Source organism: Martes martes (genome assembly GCF_963455335.1).
Source record: "Martes martes genome assembly, chromosome: 5".
Classification (NCBI taxonomy): domain Eukaryota; kingdom Metazoa; phylum Chordata; class Mammalia; order Carnivora; family Mustelidae; genus Martes; species Martes martes.
This window is the reverse complement of record NC_137892.1, coordinates 96,871,726-96,889,288: the sequence shown is the minus strand read 5'-3', so window position 1 is coordinate 96,889,288 and position 17,563 is coordinate 96,871,726. Positions and strand designations below refer to the sequence as shown.

At 37.6% G+C, this 17,563-nt stretch overlaps 1 protein-coding gene across 7 annotated transcripts in view; it reads left to right on the top strand.

Moving 5' to 3' along the window:
* CDC42SE2 (CDC42 small effector 2) overlaps positions 1–17,563 on the top strand; it is a 115,250-nt gene that overhangs the window by 72,981 nt on the left and 24,706 nt on the right. For all 7 annotated transcript variants that reach the window (XM_080803676.1, XM_080803671.1, XM_080803674.1 and 4 more), the window contains exon 3: positions 5,042–5,382. In XM_080803676.1, coding sequence (XP_080659802.1) covers positions 5,329–5,382 — 54 coding nt within the window. In that variant the 5' untranslated portion in view covers positions 5,042–5,328. The remainder of the gene's footprint in view (positions 1–5,041; positions 5,383–17,563) is intronic.

Sequence of the window (17,563 nt, the reverse complement as noted above, 5' to 3'; positions counted from 1 at the left end):
AAGATTTCATTTCTTTATCTGAGAAAGAATGAGAGAGAGAGAGAGCACACAAGCAGGGGGAGGGGCAGAAGGCAAAGCAGGCTCTGGGGCTAGGTCCCAGGACTCCGAGATCATGACCTCTCGCTTAACCTCTGAGCCACCCAGGCACCCCGAAAGATGTTTAAAAAAAGAAAGCCCAGGAAAAGATATTCACAGTACATATTTTGGACAATGGACTTTATCTAGAATATATAAAGAACACAACTGAATAAGATAACTAACTTAAAAATGAGCAAAAGATCTCAACATATGTAACCGAAGAAGATAGATAAATTGCCAATAAGCTTAAGACTATCATTAGTTACCATCAAAATGCAAATTAAAACTGCAGCAAGATACTACTTCATACCACTTGAATGACCAATATTGAAAAGACTGACAGTTGTGAAACAATGGGAATGCTCACAGATTGCAGGCACAAGTGCAGAATGGTACAATGGATTTGGAAAATGGGTGAACAGTTTCTTACAAAGTTAAAATTAAATTAGCGTAAGATCCAGCATTTCTATTCCTAAATGTTTACTCTGGAGAGATGAAAACTGATAAAAGTGCAGAATGAGGAGAGGAAAGCTGATGGTGGAGAGTACTACTACAGGGTTGTGGGTTTTTGTTTTTTTGTGTTGTTTTGTTTTTGTTTTTTGATTCATGCCAGTCTCTTTAAAAGTGGGGAGACTGAACTTTTAATTCAAGAGAACTCTGCCAATCACTAAATGGCTAGTTAATTTAATTTAAGCTGTTCTAAAATTGTATGTCTTGTGAATCTATGCATTTGTGAAATAACCCGCTGGTGCTATAGAGCAGTCTGACCCCTTATATATGTGTGGAATGTGCTGAACTGTGTTTTAAGCCAAGTTTAGATGTTGATAATTTTGCAGAGTGACACTCCTTTCATTGTCTTCAGATTTTAAAAGTATAAGGTTTTCAGAATGGAGATTATTAAGCACCTGTCAGCTTAAAAAATGAAAGTAATTGAAGTTTATATATTATTAGGGATATTGTGATAAATTTAATACTTCTCTCAAGTTGTTCATATATAAATGTTTCAAGTCTGTATACATTTGAAAAATAATTCTGACAAGGAAGTTCGTTTAGAAAAGCAGGAAGATGGAAATGTATTAGCATGATATTCCAAGGCATGTTTGAGACATTTTTAGATTTATATATTTACTTAACAAATACAGAGCTGTGGAGTTGCAAATATCTGCTTGGTTTGAAAGTACATTTCACCAGATTGATTATCTAGGTGGAAATAACTTAAGCTGTATATCCTGTCTCTCTCTTATTTCCCAAAATGAGGCACAAATTATTGTACTTTTATTTATTTATTTATTTATTTATTTATTAAAATATTTTATTTATTTATTTGACAGAGATCACAAATAGGCAGAGAGGCAGGCAGAGAGAGAGGAAGGGAAGCAGGCTCCCTGCTAAGCAGAGAGCCCGATTCAGGGCTCGATCCCAGGACCCTGGGATCATGACCTGAGCGGAAGGCAGAGGCTTTAACCCACTGAGCCACCCAGGTGCCTCAAATTATTGCACTTTTAAAAATCATCCTTCAACTAAACATGAGAGAAGAGGAGGTCTTATGAATGTCATTTTCCAAGATACATGTGAGTGGGAAATTATATATTTTAAAATTCACAAATTTATGAATAACTTTGTTCTAAATGGGAAGGAAGTTTAAATTTGGAAAAATGCAGGGTGATAAGTGATAAAGTATTACAGATTGTATATTAGGAAGCTATTTATTTTAGTATTAAACAGAAAGAACACTTAGTTAAAAAGAGAAGAAGTAGATGCCTGGGTGGCTCAGTTGGTCAAGTGTCTGCCTTTGGCTCAGGTCATGAGATTAAGTCCAACATTGGGCTCTTCTCAGCGGGGAGTCTGCTTCTCATTCTCACTCTCCCTCTACCTCTGTGCTCAACTTCTCTCTCTCTCTCTCAAATAAATAAAATTTTTAAAAAGAAGAGACTACACGTCCCCATCCAAAATTAATATTTGAAGATGGTTTCTGGAAAACATAATTTCCAAGTAAAAAGCAAATTTGCCTGCCTTTATATGTAGAAAAGAAACTAGAGTAAATTAAACCATAGATTTTTAAACATCAGATTTTAAATCCAAAAGATGTGAAGTTTTTCCATGTGTGTGTTGCAGCAATGATGAACATAAAGAATTTTCAGTTTCAAACAAGTTTGTTTTCATAGATAGAATTGGTTAAGAGAGATTTCATTTCATGTGGTTCAGTGGGTTAAGCCTCTGCCTTCGGCTCAGGTCATGATATCAGGGTCGTGGGATCGAGTCCCTGCATCAGACTCTCTGCTCAGAGGGAAGCCTGCCCCCCCCGGCTCTGCCTTCCTCTCTGCCTGCTTGTGATGTCTGTCAAATAAACAAATAAAATCTTAAAAAAAAGATTCCATTTCAAAATGTCATCTTTTTTCATTAAAAAATTTTTTTTTATAATGAAGTGTAGTTGACATAGTAGTTTCTGGCTTGCAGCATAGTAATTCAGCAATTATATACATTATGAAATGCTCATCAGGAGAGAAATGTATTTACAGTGTTTCACCACCATTGTTATTACCGTATTATTGACTGTATTCCCTATGTTGTGCTTTTTTCATCTTCATGACTTACTTATTTTACAGTTGGCACAATGACTTCTTAATGCTTGAGGTCTTTGATCAGGGTGGAATTAAACTTCTTCGATGCAACACTAAAATAATGTTCCTGTTATTGTGAATTTTACCCTTTCCTCTTAGATTCTTCCTAAGAAGGAAGTAAGTGAAACCTAATGTTCTCTTGAGCTTCTGAACCTTCACAGTATTTACCTAGTTCACTGGACAAAGTCAGTTACAACATTGCCACTTCTTTGTTTTGGAAGTTTGGGTAAGATGAGGAATATTCATCCCTACTTAAAGATAAATCTTCCAGGTTCTCAAATTTTAACTATGGCAAGAATGTAAATTTTCTTCCTTCTGATCTTCCTTCTTGAACATAGGCTTAAGTCTGAACTTGTCATTTTCCTGTAGTATGTTAGGGCACTTGTCCACTGAGCTCTGTAGAATCAGAGTCCCACATTTGTGACATTAAACATATACGCGTTTGTGTTATTGAAGATTTTCATCCATACAAATACAAAAATGACTGTCATTTATGTCTTACCACGTTTCCAGTCATGGCTTTGGAGAACACAAAAGGAAAGAATGTAATTTCGCTTAGTGTTCAGGGTCTGTGATCCTGTAATGTAGCTAGCTGTCTTACTGATTTATAGTTGGCATAGCTTATAAATGTATGGTATCTTTTTCAGAGATTTGTAAGTATGTGGTATCTGTTTGATGACTTGGGACAAAAATGTTAATACCTCTTTGAGTAATCTGGTTAATGCATCTTTGGTCTTTGATCTTTTCATTCCCGGATGGCTTTTTTCTTCCCTGTATCTACCACCCTACCATGTCTTTTCTGGGAAATATTTCCTACATTTGTTGACTCTGCTTCTTTCCCTTCACTCACTTCTCAACTCACTCAATCTGATTTCTGCCTACACTACTTCAGTGAAACTGATGTAGCCAGGGCCACCTAGTTTCTTCTGCCCATTCTGATGGACATTTCTCTGTCTTTGCTATTTCTTTAGCAGTTAATACTATTTGCAACTTCCTCCTTGAAAGAGGCTCCAGTGATACCACATTAACTGGTTTTCCTCCCCTCTCTCTCTTTGTGGTAATACCCAAATATTCTTGGTGGACTTTTTTCTCTCTACCCATAGTTAAATGATTCTATTACTTAGAGTTCTCTATTAGGCCCTCTTTGCTTTTCATGATGCAGCTTTCTTTAGAAATCAGGATGCAACAGCGCTTGGATGGCTCAGTCAGTTGAGTGTTGGTGAGCTTGGGTTCTCTCTTCTCTCCCCTGTTTTCTCTCTCTCTAAAATAAATAAATAAATCTTAAAAAGGAAAAGAATTTAGGATTCATATCTTGATTTATGGTAATTCCAGCAGAATTTCATTGGCTTCAGAACTGTACATCCAGAGGTCTAGTGGACGTCTTTACCTGATGATTGTACTAGGCTGCAGGTGATAGAAATCCACTTCAATATAGCTTCAGGATCAAGAGAGAGAAACACAGCCTCACAAAACTAAAGCTCAGGCTCATAGGTCAAACTGGTCTTAGGGATGAGTGGAAGTAGAGGCTTATGTCCTCTAGACTTGTTCCCCTCTCTTGTCTGTGCTTGTCAGCATTATTATCTCAGAACAATCATCTACATGAAGTTTGGAATTTACTGGGCTAAGGCCTTTCTTAAAGTCAACAGCTTTGGCATCACGAAGAAAGCATAGGTTCACTCTTTGCCCAGCTCCACATAGTAAATTGCCTGACATGATTCTGAATGACTCAGCTTAGTTGGCTACCAGTGGGATATAAACTGTTTTTACTGACACTGATTCTGGTGATGGTGGTGGCAGGAATCTAATGTCTTAATTCACAAAATGAAGCCAAAATTAGACCCTGTCCATCTTTCATGTTCAATTTCAACTTCATTGGAGAGGCTGCTACTTTTGTTTATGGTTATTGATGAGTTAAACAGCTACTTAATTATCTAAGAGGAGTTGATTGCTCTACCAGTTACTTCCTGGGTTATCTTTGAGAACAGAAGCTCAGGTGAATGAAAATGAAAATTCTCTTGGAATTTCAGACTTTTGTATGTCTATCATGGTGTTCTAGTTAATGATTTAAAAAATAAAGTTATTAGAGTAATTCAGAATTTTATAGTCGTAAAATTGGATGCTCTGTGAAGTCAAGGATTTCTTATTTCACTGCTACATTCCTAATACCTGACATTCAAGAGTATTCAGAAAATTTTGTTGGATATCAGTTTATTAAAATATTGTTTCTTTTTTCAATGCTTACTTTTTGGGGAAATATTTTTAATTTTGTCACAGAGTTAAAAAATAAAAGCATCTAAGGATAAGTAAAGTACTTATTTTCTTCTATTTTTCCTTCTTTTTAGACTACCTGTTAGACGCCCTGTGTCAAGACAACGATTTTTGTACCTTCCTGGTGGTTGAGAAGCGAGTCTCTGTAGAACAAGAAGGAAAGAAAGGAAAGCAGATTGACTTTCTTCATTAAATTGACTGTATAAGATACTTGACTTCCAGGAACAAGAACACAGAAGTAATAAAATTATTTTTTTGGCATCATTGGACATTCAGCATATCAAGGAGCTTGTTTTGTGAAGTTTCCTGAGCCAAGATTTGAAAACGTCATTGGTGCTCATTTATACCGTGGACTATAAGCATGAGTGAATTCTGGTTGTGTTTCAACTGCTGTATTGCAGAACAGCCTCAGCCTGTAAGTATGAACTAATATGTGTACAGATTGGGTGGGGTGCTTATTAAATGTACCACTGGTTCTCAAGCTGGGAGTCAGGCCCCTGGTGGTAATTGCAGGGCAGATCTAAGAAGTGTCAGAAAGTAGTTCATGGAACTCTGAACATCTGGTTAAAAAAGGAGAGAGAAAAAACTTTAAGTAAGTACTGTGTGTCAGGAACTGTGCTAGACATTATACATGACTGAGGAGATTGTCTCCTCTACCAAGTAGACGGCTTCTAGAGGAACAGTGAGAGGTTGACACCCCAGCTTGAAGTAAAACAGTGGAGTCAGCCTTGAAAGTCATTGGGTAAAAGATGTGGCAGCCAGATTGTTCACATCATTCTTGACCTACCACTTCTTTTTCCTCTCAGCTACCATCCGAGGAAGATACCATTACCCTTATTCAACTGGAATAGATACAGTTTTTGCTCAAAGTTCTATAGATAGTAATGGGTCTTAGGTGAATTTTTGGTGCATGCCCCGCTTTTGTGGCTTCTAACCTGTGCACTTATATTGTTGTTGCCAAATCTTGCCCTCCAACTCTAATTTTATGTTCATCTTTTAAGATGCCTAGATCAAATGTCACCTCTGTCAGATCTTCATCTTTTTCCTGACTTAGCCATTACCTCGTGTATTCCCACTGGCTCCTTACTTTATTTTTCTATTACAGCCTAGAACTTCTCTACGGTAAATAACTGTTCTACAGTTTTTCCACCACGTTTTTAGTTCTTTGGGGGTCCTGACCATATTTACTTTGCATTTTCAGGAGCAAATCTATTATCTTGGAGCATGTAGCTTTACATGCCAGTTGGTTAGCTGGCTGGCTGGCTGGCTGAATAAGTGAATTTATATTGTCTCATTTACATTTGTAAGAACATAAATGGAAGAATGAGGTGTAATCTTGACGTCTCCTCAAATATTTTTAGAGCCTGTTCCTGGGCATATGCAGTCACTTTCTAATTTTCCTCAGGTATGCAGTGTTTTTTGAACGTCCTAGTCTTTCATGTCTGGCTCCCAAAGGGAGAAAAAGTGAAAAATGTAGGGGGTTGGAGGGAGAGGAGAAAGGGTGCTGGCTTTTAAATCCCCTACAAGTGATTAACTAGAGGGGGGAGCACAAAGGCTGCCCCTCTTTGCTCCTTCATGATGAAAAGCTCAGGTAATTGAAGGAGAGGTTCATTGTTGCCCATCCTGGTTCCACAAGATGTGCGTTAAGCTGCTCTAGGAAACAGCTAGGAGTGGGTGGGGATGTTTAGCTGCTACTGTAGTAAGAGCTGAAATTGACTGAAATTAAATGTAGTTTATTTTCCAGGTCTTCCTTTGGAGGCTGCAAGCCTTGAACAGACTCCAGAGTTCTCAAATAGTTGTATCAGACAGATTTTGCCAATGCATTTGTTGCAGAATCCTTGTGCTACTTACTCTGCCATTTGCCCTTTTACAACTTTTATAATTTTGTTTTTCACATTTGGCTCTTTGGCCCATGGAATAGGGAAGATTGTTCTATGTGGTGTGAGGCAGGGGTCTATTCGTTCATGCTAGTCAGCTACCTAAAGACAGTTTATTAAATAATCTTATGAGTGTTTTCGAATGTCACTTTTGCTAAAAACCATGTTTTCGTATATTGAAGGGTCCATTTCTAAAGTCTTTTATTTTTTGGTACATGTGTTTACACCTCGGCCACTACCATACTGTTTTAACTGCTGTAGTTACTAAGTAAATTTTTGCTGTATCATAAAGGAAATCTCTTTCATGGATCTTTTTCAACAGTATTGGTAATGTCTTGTGAGCTGGCTTGTTGTTCTGTGGTTCCTTATCAGGTCTTTCTCTATCTTTTTTCTCCATACAAAGTATTTTATAATGAGTATTTTTAATCTTGTAGGTGCTATTGTGTTATATGTAGGTGTAAATGAGTGAGATTTGATGTCTTCAAAATTCTGAAGCATCCCTTTGAGAAACATGGCATATGTTTGGTGTGCCTGGGTGGCTCAGTGGGTTAAAGCCTCTGCCTTGGCTCAGGTCACGATCCCCTGGGCCTGGGATGAGCTTCAGGCTCTGCTCAGTGGGGAGCCTGCTTCCCTTCCTCTCTCCGCCTGTCTCTCTGCCTACTTGTGATCTCTGTCTGGCAAATAAATAAATAAAATATTTAAAACCAAAACAAAGCATATATATATGTTTTATATAGTCCCTTTCTATTCTTTCAGTAAAGCTTAAAAATTATATCATTAAATTATGCACATTTCTTACTAGATTTGTTCTAAGTATTTTGGGGTTTTTTCTTACTGTTGTAAATCAAATTCTGTTCTTTAATTACATTTCCTAAGAGAATTTTAATAGTATATAGGAAATGAATAATATTTATCCACTAATTTTCTTAACCATACATCTTACTGAATAGTTTATATTTTCAAAATACCTTTGTATGGTGACAGGTTCTTTTTTTTTTTAGTCTTTTTCCTCACGAGTGAATGTCTTATCCTGGTGTCTTATTGCATTGACTGAGGTCTCCAGCTTAATGTTGAATAATGCCAGTGATGTGTGGGAAAGAAAGAAAGGAAATGGGACAGATTCTAAATAAAGCATAATATGGGTATATATAGCGAATATATGTTTACCTGTACATTTAAGTTATTGTGTATAATTTGTTATCCGTGATACTATCAAGAATTTATTTCCAACAGTTTTTTTTTTTTTTTTTTCCAAAGAGAGAGCACAGTCGTGTGCCAGTGGAGAGAGAGGGAGAGAGAATCTTTTTTTTTTTTTATTTTGTTTATTTATTTGACAGACAGAGATCACAAGTAGGCAGAGAGAGAGAGGAGGAAGCAGGCTACCTGCTGAGCAGAGAGCCCGATGTGGGGCCCGATCCCAGGACTCTGGGATTATGACCTGAGCAGAAGGCAGAGGCTTAACCCACTGAGCCACCCAGGCGCCCCTCCAACAGTTTTTAAATTAAGGAATTTTAAAAATCTGTTGCCATATTGTTTCAGTATGCCTTGTAAAATTTTGTTGAAAGTCAGACATAGGGTAACACTGAGTAAAGGACCTAAGGTAAACATGAGATTTTAGCATGAGGTTTTATGTTTATCTGTCGTAGTGTTGGGCTGTGATTACTGAAGCTATAGGTGTCAGGATAAAATTTCCACTGGTGTCCTTGTTTTTGTGCCTTGTTTTCTTTGGGTTTGCTTGGAGACTTCTTAAAAAAGGTCTGAGATGTCTCCTTTCAGTTCTCTCCTTTTACTGTGAAGCCTTATTGATGTGTTGATAAGGCGTGGGGGAAGGGGAAGCTTTATGTGCTGTTGTGGTTAGGTTTCAGTTTTTTTAGTGAGTCTGTGCCCCTGGGCTGTTACTCAGGGAAGTGCTCTTTAGTGTTTTGTTTTGAACTCCCTGGTTGAAGCAAAAACCTTAGAAGGGACTGGAATTAGGTATTTCTCTTTCTCTGTATGGAAGGCTAAACTGTGGGGGTGGGGTGGGAGTCTGGGATTGGATAATTCCCTTCCCAGGAGTTGGTTAGTTAATGGTAAAACCCCAGCCCATTAGCTCTGGTAAGAGTGTGTCTTGAGGGTTGGCTTTTGTTTTGTTTTTTTAAAGATTTTATTTACTTGTCAAAGAGAGAGCGTCTGCACTCGTGCACAAGCAAGGGGAGTGGAAGAGGGAGAAGTAGGCACCCCACCCGGCAGGGAGCCTGATCTGGAACTGGATTCCAGGACCCTGGGATCATGACCTGAGCTGAAGGCAGATGCTTAACTGACTGAGCCACCCAGGTGTACCAAGGGTTGGCTTTGTTAAGAACAGAATGGCCTGCCTTACTGAGAAATGTCTGTATTTCCTTTTTCTTTGCTGAAGCACAAGGAGATGTTTCTCTATCTTCACTTGAGAATAGGGTAGAGTTTCTGGAGGTAAACCTAAGACTGCCCCCACCCCCGTGGCTTTTAACCCTCAAATTCATATACATTCTTCTTCCACTAATTCATCAGATACAGTTTACATTTTCCTGCACTGGTCCTGGATACCTGGAAGTTTCTCATCTTGAGTTTCTGCTCCCATAAGTTGTGATTTTCTGTGTCTGTCTCTCTGGTTTTGGAAGCAGTGATTCTCTCTGTGATCTAGATTCTCTAATGGATCTGAGAAGAGTGGGTGGTTTTTAGTTAGTTCAACATTTTTCTTGTGTGTGGATAGGAGTGAAATCTTACTAACTCTTTATGTGCCACACCAGAAATCAGTATTTTGTATTTTTTTTTTTAAAGATTTATTTATGTATTTTAGAGAGAGTGAGAGCACAGGGGAGAGTGTGTGTGGGAGCAGGGGGACAAGAGGGAAAGCGAGAACCCCAGGCAGACTCTGCATGAGCATGGAGCCCAGTGCGGGGCTGGATTCCACAATCCTGAGATCATGACCTGAGCCAAAACTAAGAGTTGGATGTTCAACCGACTGAGCCATCCAGGCTCCCCAGTATTGCTTTATTTTTTTAAGATTGATTTTTTTTCACTTTGTGTTTTTCCACTGGGTATTCTTATTGTTTTTGTTTTTATTTTTTTAAAAGATTATTTATTTATTTATTTGACAGAGACACAGTGAGAGGGGAACACAAGCAGAAGGAGTGGGAGAAGGAGAAGCAGGCTTTCTGCCAAGCAGGGAGCCTGACGTGGGGCTCAATCCCAGGACCCTGGGATCATGACCCGAGCCTAAGGCAGCTGCTTAACAACTGAGCCACCCAGGCGCCCCATTGTTTGGGTATTTTTAATCAAGTAAATTATGATGAATACTCATGGCACATCAGGAAATAAAAAGGAGTTCCATAAGTTATTCTTTATAATTTACTGTTATCACTCAAAACTGACATTTTATAGTCATTAATTCCTAAAGACAATGTAATAATAATTTTCAGAGCTCACATTCTACTGTCAAACTTTCCACTGGGGTTATAATTAAAATGTCAACTCAAAAAGAAAAGACTGATTTTTTTCATGACTAGTATTTGTAATGTGTATAATAAAGTGAGTCCTGTTGCAGTATGTGATGTAGGTATAGTCACTAGTAGCTAAAATAGGGAAATATAGATTAGGAGTGCAAACACCAGGAACAGAAGGCCTTGGAATTACAAATATGAGACTTTAGAAATACATTTTCTGCTACACAAAGGATTTATAGCTTGAGTTTTTTGCATACATATAACGTGTCAGTACTGTGTTATTGTTGAATAGTACATATTTGTGTGAAATACTCCATAAGTGTTCCATGGGCATGTGATTTTTTATTCTTTTTGGCCTGCTGAGAAAAATAACACAAAACTTAACAGGGCCATGTGGTTATTATAGTACAAGAATAATAGCTTATTGGCATCAGAAAAGCATTTAAAGGATGCACTAATAATTTTACATATGTTTATAGTTTACAAAAACATATCCTTGTAGTTCTATAAGACAGTGCCTTTTTTGAAAGCTGCTTGGTCATCTCTAAAGTTTTCTAAAGTATTTACTGAAATGAAGTGTTGAATGCCAACTCTCCTACTCGTTCTTTGCCACCCCCTACTCTTGCACATTCCATGTGTGAAAAAGAAACAACCCAATATGGGAAGAAAACAGAATGCATTTTTCTGTGAAGTGGCATAAGAATCATACTTTTTCTTCCTACTTTTTCAGTTTAGCACAGCAGAGTACAGAGTATAATAGAGTCCCAGTTTATTTGAGTCTTGGCAATCCAAACTTTTCAAGTTAACTGTATTTTATAAATGCTGTAGTTGCTGTTGCTAATTATAGCTAAAGTTAGAAATTTAAAAGTGGGTGGTTGCTGCCTGCGGTTTAATTTTTTTAAAAAATGAAAAGACAGGCAGCTCTTTATAGGTTTGTAGTGATTATTTGCCTTTTTGATTCTTTACCTTTCTGATAACCTTTTGATTTACCTTTCTGATACCTTTCGATTTTTTACCTTTTTACTTATTGTTGCGTGTTGGAGTACTGGTGGACTTTTATTAAAGTATAATTGGTATACCAAAAACTGCAAATAATTCATGCATACAATCTAATGAATTTGGACGTATATATGCACTTGTGTTAACCATCACCACAATCAAGGTAATAAACTTCTAAGGTATCCTCAAAAACAATGAATATTAATTACGACCTTCCCCCACTTTTCATTTCATTTTATGATATTTTGTAATGCTTTTTGTCTCTGAAATGTGTTACTTTACTTAGACATACACACACAGTCATCATATGTTTGTGCATATACGAATGCTCCAGGATTTCTGCAGTGAGCTGGGTACTGATGAAATAACAATGAGTAAAGCAGACATTGTTACTGCCATCATGGGTCTCATTCTAGTAAAGGAGAAACTTAGTGAATGAATAAGTGTATGTGATATCAAGTGATGATAAATGCTCTTTGGAAAAGGAAAGCAGGGAATGAAGATTGAGAAGGAGAAATAGGGGTATTAAGGTTGTACAGAGAAGACCTCTCTGGTGAAGTGTTATTTAAGCAAGGATGTAAGGGAATAAGGCATATGATATTCTAGTCAGACTAGAGAGTGCAGTGCGTGCGTGTGTGTGTGTAGCATCAGAGAAGGCCAAGTGGCTGTAAGCACAGGGAATGGTGCTTGGAGATGAATTCACAGAAGTTGCTAAGGGCCTATTCACGTGTGGTCTTTTAGGCCATGAAAAGACTTTATGGTATCTGTTCTTTATGAAATGGGAAATCATTGAATGGTTTTGAGCAAAAATATCAAGTAGAACATACTCTTTTTTTTTTTTTTTTAGATTTTATTTATTAGGCAGAGAGATCATAAGTAGGCAGAGAGGCAGGCAGAGAGAGGGGAAGCAGGCTCCCTGCTGAGCAGAGAGCCCGATATAGGGCTCGATCCCAGGACCCTGAGATCATGACCTGAGCTGAAGGCAGAGGCTTTAACCCACTGAGCCATCCAGGCACCCCAGAACATACTTTTTCTAGTGGTTTGAATGTTCCTGTAAGCCCAGACTGAGAGTGAGCCCTTACTGACTATACTGTAACACTCTGGGCTGGTGAGTTACTCCCTTATTGCACATTCAGCCGGCAATTCTTTTTTTTTTTCTTTTTTCTTTAAAGATTTTATTTATTTATTTGACAGAGATCACAGGTAGGCAGAGAGGCAGGCAGAGAGAGAGAGGGAAGCAGGCTCCCTGCTGAGCAGAAAGCCCGATGTGGGACTCGATCCTAGGACCCTGAGATCATGACCTGAGCTGAAGGCAGCGGCTTAACCCACTGAGCCACTCAGGGGCCCCAGCCGGCAATTCTTGATCAGCCTATTGAGTGTTCTGCAATAAGGCTGTTTATTCCCTCCGTAGCTTTTCTTTCTGCCATTTTTATTGTTGTTATTGTTGTTCTGATACAGTTTTAACCTATAGTTGTATGTTTGTATGTGTGTGATGATGCTGGACAGGCCACACCAAAACTAAGAACATTGTGCTCGGTGTTCTCAAGTGCTTGAGGTTTCTTCAAGGGAAATGGTTGAGGAATTGGGAAGAGGATGGCATGTGTCACTAGATGTTTAGGAATTGAAAGAAGACCATAGATATCCTGACGAGTATCAAAGCCGTGACTGCAGCCTGAGAGGAGAACTAACAATTCTGTGGAAGGCTCTAGAGGAAACTAGCTAAGGGCGCTGTATGATTTCAGGTGCTTTATGTAAAGTCGAGGAGCACTTACTCAAGTGTGGTGCTTTTCCAGAGGTGCTGTATTCTGTGACCTTAGGTGGTATGTTCATTTACAATGAAGTTCCTCTTTTTATGAAGCACATTCTGTATGCCACATATGCAGTGTGAGTATGAGAAAAGTGTTATCTTCATTCCTTTTTCTGAAAACAAAAATGTACATGCTTCTGATTTAAGTACATTTAAAATCATGTTATATAATCACAGGAATCTCAAAACACTTAACAGATGAATTACTTAATAAAAAGGCAATTATCCTTATCTGTTGAGACATGAAAAATATCCCTACTTTTTAGAAAGGTATTGCAGAGGACTGATTAAAATGTTTCCTGATAGGGCGCCTGGGTGGCTCAGTTGGTTGGGTGACTGCCTTCAGGTCAGGTCATGATCCTGGAGTCCCGGGATCAAGTCCTGCATCGGTCTCCCTGCTCGGCGGGGAGTCTGCTTCTCCCTCTGACCTCCCCTCTCATGCTCTCTCTCTCTGAAATAAATAAGTAAAAATTTTTAAAAAAATGTTTCCTGAGACTATTTTATGCCCTGTCTCAGGAGTGGCCACCGTGTTTCCTCAGAGTCAGCTGCTTTGAGGTGTGGTGGTTTGTATTCCCTGTGTACTTCATATCCTGAGGAGAAAGCTGAATTTGTGTGTGCTTAAATGTGCTTAAAGACAAATTAGAATATGTGCTTAAAGACATGTGCTTAAAGACAAATTAGAAAGGCTCTTGACATGAGGATAGAGTGGAAGGTTTTTGCCCTTAACCAATCAGGACGCCCTGGTAGTTAGTGTCCCTAGCAATTCATGTGAGTTCAGGTTTGGAGATGAGTGGGGGAAGATATTAGAAAGCCATTTCTTTTCAGAGGTTACAATGCTCTTATAAGTTTGTAAATGTTAGGTATTTTTGCTTATTGCTTTTCTTAAATTGATCTTTGTTTAGATTGGAGGTTTTTACTCTGTTCCTCAGAGTAAGCAAGCTATTTCTTAGCAAGCCATTGATGATTGCTGCCATCTTTTGTTACTTAAAAAGGGGTAACAGTGGGATGTGCAGGGGTGGCTCATTTGGTTAAGCTTCTGACTCTTGATTTTGGTTCAGGTCATGATTTCAGGGTCCTGGGATTGAATCCCATGGGGCGCTCCTCCCTTTGGCCCACCCCCTGCTGTGTGCTCTCTCTCTCTAATTAAATACATCTTTAAAAAGGGGGAGAACAACAGCAAAGGTAATAAGTATTAAATGTAGACAGTAGGTTATGAATTCCATGTACCCATCTCTCAGCTTCAACAATTTCATTTCTTATGTGATCTTGTTTATCTTACTAGATCCACTTTTGCCTTTATTATTTTGAACACCACTACCAAGTATTATATAATTCTATCCATAAGTATGTCAGTATTTATTCCTGTAAATGACTGTTATTTAACATAACCACACTACTTTTAACCAGAAAATTAATAATTTAAAAGCTTATTTTACATCTAAACATATAGTATAATAATTATGAAACAAAAATATTAGGAAGAACATATTACCTAAATTAAGAAATGGGGCATTACATCCTAGAAACTTCCTAATGTGCTTTCCAAATACACCCCTACTCCAACAGTTGGAGGCAACACTACCTTGGGTCTTAGAGTAATCACTTACATCTGTTTTATTATTTTACCATCTATATATGTATCCCTAAACAGTGTAATTTAGTTTACCTGTTCTAACTTGAAATGAATGGGGTTCTTCTGGATGTCATTTTATGTTTTCTTCTTTAATTCAATATTAACTTTCTGAGATGGGTCCATGTTCATCCAGGTAACTAAATTTCATTTTTCTTGCAAATTTTCTTATATGACTACACCATAATATATTTATCCACTATCATCCTTTTGAAAATCTGAGTTGTTAGCAGTAACCTTCTTGTGCCTTTCTGTGAGCATGTTGTCTGGTGAATACGTGTTTGAGTTCCTTTAGGGTATATACATAGGAGTGGAATTGGTGGCTTTGAAGTGTAAGGGCAGTCATTTTTACCATGCCAGAACAAATTGTTTTAATTTGGTGTTGTCAGTTATATTTCCACCGGTATTTTGAGTGTCCCATTGTTCCATATCCTCATGAATATATGGTATTGACAGACTTTTACGTTTTTATCAGTCTGGAAGAAAAGTAATGGCATCTCTTTGAAGTTTTAACCGTGGTGTGTTTTCTTGGATTTTAATGTAAGGGAGTGAAAAGTAACCTGACTTTTTTCGACTGTTCAGTTGGGAGACTCGGGATTATACACAGATCAGAGATTTCTTAAAATAGAATTCCCCAATTCAGCTCTTGAAACTTTTGTTCATCAGCATATTCTACTTTTGTTCTAGGATAAGATCACTTCTCTAAGTGTACAGAAAAGACACATTTAGATAGGGGTGTCTGGGTGGCTCAGTCGGTTAAGCATCTGCCTTTGGCTCAGGTCATGATCCCAGGACTCTGGGATCCAGCTCTGCAGCAGGCTCCCTGCTCAGAAGAGAATCTGTTCCCCCAACCCCACTTGTGCTCTCTGACTCACATGCTCTCACTCTCTATCTCAAATGAATAAAATATTTTTTTAAAAAGAGATACATTTAAATAAATCTTAAAAATACTGCTAAAAGGAGAAGAAAGTCAGGAAGAATTTTTTGTATGAACCAGGAGGGGAAAAAGACCATTGTGGTCAAATAATTAAAAAGTATGTATGTATATGACAAATAATCCCCCATTTTTTTTTCTTTATGCTAGTTAGAAAATCCATATCCTTATGTTCATAAAGAAAGTCTTCCTCATCTAGGAGGTCATGTTAAGTAGTGTGAACTTGTATTAACTAGCTACTTACAGGAATACTGAAACATTTCTTAAAAGGTCTGTTGTTTGCAAATCAGCTGACCACATCTGGGATATTATTAGGTTTATTTAGAAAACATGTCTTCAGTTATAACTTGTGTCATTTGTGTAAGTAGTGTGAAAGTCTGTATCATTTCATTTATTTGAGAGAGTGTGCGTGCGTGCTCATAAGGGGGAGGTAGGAGCTGAGGGAGAGGGAGAAGCAGATTCCCTGCAGAGCAGGAAGCCTGACTTGGGGCTTCATCCTAGGATCCCAAGATCATGACCTGAGCTGAAAGGAGATGCTAAATTGACTGAGTCACCCAGGTGCCCCAAGGTGGTAAATTTTTAAAATGGCTAAAATAAAGGCCCTTCTAAAATAGCAGCATAAGTTTTGTTTTCTTTGACTGAATCTTAGGGTTTTTTAAACCCAGAAAACAGCAAGAATGAAGAAGGATAAGTCTTTATATGTCTAGAGTTAGTGTGGATTGGGTTCTGATTCTCACATTGTCTTGGTATTACATACAAACAGGAAAGAAAATAATAATACTGTTAAGGATCATAAATTTTATTATTTTAAAAATTTTTAAAAAGTGAGTATACCAGGCAGGTAACAAATTATTCACTATTGTAGAAAAATGTAGAAAAATCTTATGTACTCTATGATTAAGGATAAATTAGAATTTAAATATTTTCTGGAACCTCATGCTATAGTGGTATTATAGTAATTGTCTGGGATAGATACTTATGTTTATAGTATATTGAACATTTTTAGAAGCACTTCTTAAGAATATGTTTATCACTGATGTAAACACATAGAAAAAACCATTCTGTTTCTTATCCTTCTCTACTTTAAACTTATTTGTAGGCTCCTGGGTGTCTCAGTCAATTAATTGTCTGCCTTCAACTCAGGTCATGATCCTGGGGTCCTGGATTGAGCCCTGCATCGGGCTTTCTGCTCAGCTGCAAGGCTGCTTCTTTCTCTGCCTCTCTGCACTCTCAATCTCTCTCTTTCTCTCTTTCACTCACTTTCTCTCAAGTAAATAAACAAAAATCTTTAAACAAAAACTTGTTTGTAATGGATAGAAAATATTACAGATAAGTTTTATTAGCAGCGATTGTAAGATCTCAGCTGTTATCTCCTTTAAGTCCAAGTACACTGAATGTGGTCCCTTAGCATCTTTGTACATAGTAAAAATTCTTCTGATTTTTTAGATAAGACATTTCTGGTACTTAATATTCCATTTGCTTTTGTACAATGAACTTTCTTTTAGTTCATCGAAAAGCTAATTTTCTGTTTAAATTCCTCTGTTTTAGAAGGTATGGTGTTAGTTGTTTTATTTGTGATTTTTCTGTTTATATTTGTGAACTGAAAATAAATTTTGTACAGACATCTAGTCAAATGCTCTTTTGTGCTGACATGCAGATTTGGAAACTCTCGAGTAAAGTAAGTTGAGACTAATGAGTTAATGGTAGAGCCTTTGCATTTTAAGATTGGTTTACTTTTTATTGTGTGTTTCCAACTTATATCCAAATGGAAATGAATAATGTATTGGATATGAAATTAAATTATGAAAGTATGCAAATACACATCAGTAGTTTTAATAAGTTAAGATGAAGCCAGCAGTTTCAACATTTTAAGAGGCTCTCCTTACCA